The sequence below is a fragment of the Hipposideros armiger genome, unplaced genomic scaffold (genome assembly GCF_001890085.2).
Source record: "Hipposideros armiger isolate ML-2016 unplaced genomic scaffold, ASM189008v1 scaffold_2092, whole genome shotgun sequence".
NCBI classification, from domain to species: Eukaryota; Metazoa; Chordata; class Mammalia; order Chiroptera; family Hipposideridae; genus Hipposideros; species Hipposideros armiger.
Genome location: NW_017733440.1, coordinates 34,580 through 43,116, shown reverse-complemented (window position 1 = coordinate 43,116; position 8,537 = coordinate 34,580). Strand labels below are relative to the sequence as shown.

Sequence of the window (8,537 nt, the reverse complement as noted above, 5' to 3'; positions counted from 1 at the left end):
GTTTGGCTAGATGATTCTAATCATGCATAATTGTCTTTCATTTTAAGTTAGTGAAGTCATAAAGAAAAGCACATAGGGCTCGATTCCTAAGGGCAAGGCCTTTATTGCCCACGGTTCACACCCAGTGAGACTGTCAGCCCTGGGTGAAGTCGGACTTTGCTAGTTGAGGAAAAACTGACAAATTCATTTGCTAGAGCTCTCCTGGCCTCTCCTGTTTTCTGATTTGTCCTCAGAACTTTTTCAATAGCTCTCTGTCCCCTTCTGCCATTTCCCTCTCTATTTCAACTCTCTTTTTTCCAAGCTTCATAGCCTCTCTACCCAACACGTGACCTCTCTAGTCTCTCTGATGGATGCCGACCTCTGTAGGCTTCTGTCCTCTTTTCAGTAACGCATCTGTCTTTTTGGATTATCACTTAGTGCCATGAAGCATTTGGTTTCTATAACTTTTCACCCTTTTTCTGGTAGCAGCTTTAACTTTAAACTTTATCATTCTTCTATCTGAACTATAGACTCATCAATCAACATGAACTTGTCACAGAGTCAAGAAATTCAATAAACATAACTTTTATAACATAGAGTGTTGCATTACCTACCTTTCACAAAGCCAGGCTTCTATAATAAATAACTCCAACTCAGAAAAGATGTACCCCTTCAAAAAAAAAAACCAAAACATTATAATCCTATTTAGACTACTGTCCGTTTAACATTCATATTAGGCAGGAAAAAAAAAAGTTTCCTACTGTTTACTTGAACATCATGTATCACAGAGGCCAAGATGACATGATACAGATTCTTCCTTCCGAACTCTAGTTCTGGAGGAAACTATGGGCTTTCAGGTGGATGAAGAATAGTAGCCATGAAGAGCGATGATAATATAATTGAATAGTGTTTCTCTTTGATCAATATGCCAAAATCCTGCAGAATCTTAACAGGAGCTTCCAGCCAATGAATCGAGCCCCCTGTGCACAACTGAACACCACACTGTGATATTTTGTTCCAGAATATTTTACAGTTTCTTTTCTTTTGTCTTTTTATTTCAACAAAATGAAAATAGAGCTCGGAAGTAAGTTGTGTGAGCCGCTCCTTTCAACATTTGCAGAATTTTCTACTGGCTGCATGCACCCAAGCGGATCCTTTATTTGTGAATTTTAGTAGTCTGATTGCTGCTATGGAAATGTGATCCAAAAATCATGATATTTTCCTGTGATAAGTGAAGTTCACAAGGAAGAAATCAACATATGTTTCTTATTCTTTTTTGTGGGGGGGAAAGTAAAATACACATCTGCATGTTACCTTTTATTCTGGCAGCTGCAGCTTAAGTAGGCTTTTTCTGTCAGTTCTCCTACATCACAGGCAGTCTAAGAAGCAACAAGGCAAGATGATTTAAGTTCAGGGAGCTAAAGGAATTTCAATCAAATAGGGCTACTCTAGCAAGGTCAGCTTTCCAGGTTAGAAAACAAAATGGGCAAAATTCTACTGTCAGAAATATAACATAGTAATCCCAGAGAAGTAAATCAGGCTCCATTGTTTGGAATATGAAGTCCTATCTCAGCCACTGACCCTTCTACCAGACTTGCTGAGTTCAGGACTTTCTCTGTACTCACAAGTTGCTGGAGGCCTCTGGTCTGTTTCCCCAAACTTCAGTCGTTCATGTGCCAGCTACACTATTACTTACTTCAATTTTAAAAGAAAGCTTGATCTAAATTATTATCATAAATAGATTTTTAAAATATATCATTCCCAGCCAAGAGAGGTAAAGGTGATAGCAATTGACAATTGAAACACTGGTATTGCCTTCTAGCCAGAGGCTGTTGTCTTCAGAAAGCTCTGAGCTGAAAGCCTGCCCTCTCTTTTTTAAAAAGGAGAAGAAAGCAGGTGTTAGAAGATAAAAACAGGATAGCACCATCCTGACACGTTTTTCTTATAATAATCAAGAATTAGAAGAGAATTAAGGGGAATGAGTGTCTCTCCCTCTGTTTTAATATTCTTTAATGTCTTGTTGAGTATCAGTCACTTAGAACACCTCCTGGTATAAATCCAGCACTTCAGAAACACTCTCCTACCCTAACCCACTTACTGTCATACATGAAGAAACTGAAGGTCAAATTGGGGTCAGGGAGAAGATGGAATCCATGTCTGACATTGTTGTTCTCTCACTGACCCACTACATTTCTCTGTAGTAACTTACACATGTTTAAAGTTTTTGTTTTTTGGGGTTTTTTGGGGGGCGGGGGGGGAGAAGGGGTTTTTTTTTGTCATTGACTTTTTTGTTTTTCAAAGGCATACATCAAGACTTGTAGCTCTTGTAAGCACATAGGGAAACATTTTTTAACAACATGTTAGAGTTAAATCTATGTTTGTAAATTTCTTTTAGACTAGAACGTATTTCATCTTCATAATAGTACAAAAAGGATCCAGTTAACCTAGTTCCAAGTGTTCTAATAGAGAAACACATAGGCGCAGTGACAAGTTACAACTTTAAACTGTTTTACATTGTTAAAGAGCGTGTTGTAGGCAGGTGTCAGTTAAACTCTTACTGGCAGAAGGAACTATATCTTTAATGTAGAGCAGATTTAGTGATATATTGGATCTCCTAGTTTCAGAACAAAATCACTGAGCATGGTGAACATTTATTACAAAAACCTCCCTGGCAGTAAAATCTTGCCCTGTGATTTTTTATTCCTTCTGTGTAATTACCTTTAATTTAAATTGGGAAATAATAAAAAGTATTCTTTGCAGCATAAAAAGTATTCTTTGCAACATTAACACTATACTTTGTAAAACGATTCCTCATCAAGGTAATAAGATTAGAAAGTTTTTATTTTTTTATTTTTTCATTAAGTAGCTTAGAGAGACCTGCTGCTCTTTTGGAGCAAGGCTTTGAATTGTTGGCTTAAAGAAAGAGCAATACAGCACTTGTTTCTTGTTGGAAAATCTTAATTTCTTGGTACCATAGTAAGTACTGAATTAAATACTTGTTGAAATATTATAGTACATAAATTAAGGAATAGTTACGAGTTCTCATTCCGAAAGATTTATTTTTGAACAGTGGCTTTTTGACTGTCAATTAGATGCGTGTCATGATATTTTTATAGTACCTAAAAGTAACTTTACAAGTAACGGTCCCATCTGTCAGACACTTTAATTGTCCTCTGACTTTTATCTACCATAAAAATTAAGGGAAATTCGCCCAAGGAAATGGTCTGGCTTCTCCTCAAATTCAATGTCAGTGTAAGATAAGAGTCAAGTGAAATACAATGAAACATGAGAGTTAGGTGTTTTGAGTTAATCTTGCTGCTGGTTGAATAAAAGTTTTATTTTTGCTAATAAGAATCTCACTTATCACTGTGTTTCATCAGGTTCAAATACCTAACCCAATCCATTTCAGACTAAACAGGGCTAACACCTGTATCTAGTCACGTAGGCATAGGAAGTTGCTCACTGCTTCATTGATGCAATTCCAGTTGCTTTGCATATTTCTTCCTATGTCTATTTGTCATGATACTGGGGCTTTAAGGAATGTTTTGGCTTTTCTCATGTGGTTAAACCTTATGAGCCTTTCTTAATTCAACGTTAACTACCTGGTGAATAGTTGTCCGAAGGACACCTCATCCCTTAGTCTCTCTCCTTTCCCTTTTGCGGTGTTGGGGAAGCATGCTTCTCATTGTACCAGATGCATAACCAGTTTGGACTTTACCCCAAATATTCAAGGCATTATCCATGCAGTTATTTGCTCTTGTCAATTTTGTGCATGCTTTTTGGAAGGCGTCTGATAGTTGTGGAAAAGGAAACTTTCTGACTTCAGATTCTGTCTTTTAGATTAAGAAGTGTAAAAATGGAGCAGAGGAAACTGAATGACCAAGCAAATACCTTGGTGGACCTGGCAAAGGTAAACTTGGGGTCCCAGCCCTCATGACTGCATCAGTTGTAATTAACTACGGCATAATAACTAATAATGCTTTTGGAGGAGGCCATCCCAAATTTATTTAACAAATCATACCAACAAACTGCCCTAAAATGATGGTCCAACTTAAAAGAGATTTTTAAAACTCTTCCTTAATATGCTGTTCCCCTAGGTACATTATTCAACTCGCATTCTAAAAGCTTTCCTACTTGCAGTGATTTGGGTGTACAGAAAGAAACATAAGTGGAATATGAGATAATACCTTTGGGATTCTCATTTGTAGTTTAGTCTCATCCTTATGCGAACAGAACGACGTCCTGGGTTCTACTGTGAGGTTCACGGCTAAATGGAACTCACCAGTAAAATTATTTTTTATGTATTTTAAGCAAACTCAGAAGAATGTAAAGTTGGAATTTTGAATAAATACCAGAAATTACATCTTAAAATGAAAGTTGTCTTTCAAAAAAAGTGATCACTTTTTATAATTTATGGTTCTCCGTTTCATAATTTAAAAATTTTACCTCTTTTTAAAAGTACATTAATAGTCCCCAAATTTTTCTGTCACGTTTTTAAGATGTATTTGGTTGATTTTTGGTTATTCTTCCCATGTAAACTCCACTTTCAAAATATGAATATTTGTCAACAATCACAGTACATTTTCTTGAACTAATTCTAAACAAAAGATTAGAATAGCATTTATGTAAGTGTTTGGCCTTTTAATACAAATGCTTTGAAAGAGGCAACTCTCAGTTGGACCTGTATGTTCTGTTGTTTGATAAATCAGCTTTGTCTTTTATAAAGCTTCAAGTATAATACATAAGAACTACAAATATTTTTCCAAATCTCACGAAATAACAACCTAAATTATATCCATTTTAATGTATATCAATAACAAATGCTATATAAATGTTGAAGATAAATATTGCTATCTCATAAATAGAAGATGATAAAAATTTAATGGTTTACCTGTAGGAGAGTATATATCATGCATTTAAGCTGGGCAGCACACATATATGAGACTCAAAGACAGCCTCGATCAACATTTACACACTTGACTTGCTTGGACACATCATGAACAAAGGTGGGGCAGGCTCTTACATCACTCCTAGGTCAAATGATAAAAGAAATTAGGAATTTTTATGGAAAAATTAAACAGACCACTTGGAAATAATACATATAAGATATATCACTTTACTATGTATATTATAATATGTAATGTAATATGCATTATAATAGCTATATCATTTTACTTTCTGTACTGTGAGAGTATATCTATGAGGCAAGATGCTGTTTCTTTCAAATCAATTCCTTAGTGCCATGCTTCTTCTTATAACTGCAGAACTGTCCATGCCACAAGGATTCAATATTTTCTGAATGAATGGACGTTGTTCACAAGGTCTCAACACTATGTAGTGAAAATAAAGATAAAGTGCTCTGTCTCCATAGCCAAACTCAGACTAGTTGCCTGTGTTTGGAATAGTAACTTCTTTATATAATCAGTTTATCATCATTAAGAGGTTGTTTAAACAGGATTGTTTAGCAGGATAAGAGCACATATTACAAAGAGAAATGAGGTAAAGGAGGAAGGGAGGCTTAGACAAAGGGCCTGACACTTGGGGAATACTGCACAGAGCTAAGGCCAGCATCCCCATTGCTTCCCTTCCTGGCCACCCTCTCCCCGCTCTAGCTCTGCACTGATCAGCTCTGAGGTCCTCTTTCTTTGTTTCTGGGATACTTCCAGAAATATAACTGGGAGTCAGGGTTCTGAACACCCTCTGCTCAACACAATCAATTGCAAGACTCACTAGGGCACCAAAAACATCTTCCTGTTTTAAACCACTTAGCATCTGATTAAGCCATATCCAACAAGGTGGCCTAGTAACTTCAGTAGCTCCACCTTTCATTCCCTCAATGATTATCTGTAAAACTGCTGTTTGACCCAATGCAGAGTCATTGAAACATAGGACAGCAAAAGATATTCAGAAATTTTTTTAAAGCTTTAAATTCCAAAATTAAGTGATCACATCAGTTTGTCTTAAACTTCATTCATATTCCACCCTCTAAATTTCTGCTACACCCCAATACCAACTGTACTATTTGCTGTTCTTTCAATCTGCTTGTTTTTAAAAGTCAGCAGAATTTGCCCTAATATTACAAGTTGCAAAATGAATTGCATGTGCTAACTTTTGTAACAACCACTCAAATATATACATAAATATTAAATCAAAACATGTGTGTTTCTTCTCTGTACACCACCTGAAATCATTGGGCATACCACCAGCAGTACCTGTACAACATTATCTGTAACTGGATCCAATTAATGCCTAAGATCTTAAAATTCTGAATCCTGGCATTGAACAGAATCGCTTAATTTGTGTTGCAAGGTAAAGTGTTCAGTTAGCTGACACCCCCAGCCCTGTTGCACTGGATGTGACCGAAATGAGAGACCAGCCCTCAAGCTCTAAGAGTTGACAGTTTGCTTCCTGGGCCAGTGTAATTAAGCCTTAGTTCTTTGTTTCTCTATTCCTCTCAATCCTGTTTTCCAGACCCAGAATATCATGTATGACATGATTTCCGACTTAAATGAAAGGAGTGAAGACTTTGAAAAGAGGATTGTTACTCTGGAAACAAAATTAGAGACTCTGATTGGTAGCATCCATGCCCTCCCTGGACTCATCAGCCAGACCATCAGGCAGCAGCAGAGAGACTTCATTGAGACTCAGATGGAGAGCTACGACAAGCACGTCACCTACAATGCTGAGCGGTCCCGGTCCTCATCCAGGAGGCGGCGGTCCTCCTCTACAGCGCCACCAACTTCATCAGAGAGTAGCTAGAAGAGAATCAGTTAACCACAAAATAAGACTTTTTGCCATCATATGGTCAATATTTTAGCTTTTATTGTAAAGCCCCTATGGTTCTAATCAGCGTTATCCGGGTTCTGATGTCAGAATCCTGGGAACCTGAACACTAAGTTTTAGGCCAAAATGAGTGAAAACTCTTTTTTTTTTTTTCTTTCAGATGCACAGGGAATGCACCTATTATTGCTATATAGATTGTTCCTCCTGTAATTTCACTAACTTTTTATTCATGCACTTCAAACAAACTTTACTACTACATTATATGATATATAATAAAAACAAAAGTTAATTTCTGCACATACTTGTTTGGTCACTTGACATTTCTAAAGATTTCACTTCTCTTGTTTTCAAGGTAAAATGACTGATTATCATCTGATGTATGTTGATCATTTTGATTTCCAAAATTCTGGCTTGTTTGGGGAAAGGCTTTAAGTTGTTCCCTACCCTATTCACTTAGATTTTCCCTCATTATGAAATATTATAGTCACAAACATTTGACCCAGCCCAGACTATTCTTTTCGAGTTTACAATGCCTCATTTCAAATTTGGTTTGTTTCCAAATTATGTGGAAAGTGAGGTGGTTCTATCAAAACATATACAAAAACAAGAGGCATTGATGCTTTCAAGAATTATTTCATTCCAAGTTTACCCAAAAATTTACTTGAAGCATCAGGCTACACCACTGTCTGTGAAATGATGGTGCAGAATTTTAGGTCTAAGCTAGTTATTTCATCTCTTTCCACATATTCATTTATTATTTGGGGCCCATGTTGCACTTTTAAGTGTTTGGATTATACAAATGTATTTGCATAGTTCCTAACAACTTAACATAAATGAGCATAACTCTTAACATGTCACATATCACCTAGCAAACAGTCCCCTCTTGGTCTGTACTTACATTTGGTTCAAAGAAGTATATGGCATCTAGGAAATTTCATGAGTTTCATTACACTTGTTTCATGGGTAGTTTGGGTCGGTTCCTGTAAAAGGGAATTGGGCAGTTACTGCTGCAGATACATCTCTTTTCAAAGAATCCACTGGGTTTAGAAGAACCATCTTTGAAATGATAGCATGCGGAGAGCCCTCACATGGTGGTATATGCCCGAGTCTACAGGAAGAACTGACCTGACGTGTTAGGGGTGACAGATTATAAAAACAAGGCTTCACTTGGACAGCTCTTAAACCCACCTGCATGGGTTGGCCTAAACCTAAAAATGACTTCTTCATTTTCAGAGAAACCTGCTTTGCCCTCTTCTGTATTTCACACCATGCCCTTTGCGGTGTACCTTACAACACTGCAAGTTGCTAGCACACCAGGTTTTCTTTAACAAAAAACTAGAGTGATGTAGCTCATCACCTTGCTTAGTTCAATGAATACAGCCACTTTTATAGCTAGTCTCCATAATTGATGTAAAAATCAAACATTCCCATTCAAGATCAAGGTCATAACAGTATGATTCCTTTAGTTTGTGTGAAAAGCACTTACCATTATTTCCAAACCAAAGCAGCTGAAAATAAAGCTCATTTACACATCTTCCGTATGTCTGTGTAGGATGAGATAAAGGCCTGCAAAATCCTTTAGTAATAAGTGAAAGAAAAACTATTAAAATACCTTATAGGAAGATACTGCTGAATTAAATGAACTTCAGAATCCTGCTTCATCAGTGTTTCTACTTCATGATAAAATTCGAATTTTCTTTTATGTATTCTGGGTTGCATACAAGAATATATCAAGTATTTGGTGTCAACACTGGATGTAAGAAAGAGAGAAATTT

At 36.6% G+C, this 8,537-nt stretch overlaps 1 protein-coding gene across 1 annotated transcript; it reads left to right on the top strand.

Annotated features, from left to right (window-relative positions):
• The first annotated feature begins 2,255 nt into the window (after positions 1-2,255).
• LOC109378521 (small conductance calcium-activated potassium channel protein 2-like) lies at positions 2,256-7,063 on the top strand. Its single transcript, XM_019634875.1, has 2 exons — positions 2,256-3,889; positions 6,451-7,063. Exons 1-2 carry the CDS (start codon positions 3,836-3,838, stop codon positions 6,736-6,738), a joined length of 342 nt encoding a protein of 113 aa, XP_019490420.1. The 5' UTR covers positions 2,256-3,835; the 3' UTR covers positions 6,739-7,063.
• Positions 7,064-8,537: the final 1,474 nt, after the last annotated feature.

Bases quoted from the DNA above. Each gene is read 5' to 3' on its own strand.
- LOC109378521 (XM_019634875.1), top strand. From the start codon at position 3,836: ATGGAGCAGAGGAAACTGAATGACCAAGCAAATACCTTGGTGGACCTG. The intron at 3,890-6,450 runs GTAAACTTGGGG...CCTGTTTTCCAG, and splicing joins CCTTGGTGGACCTGGCAAAG to ACCCAGAATATCATGTATGA.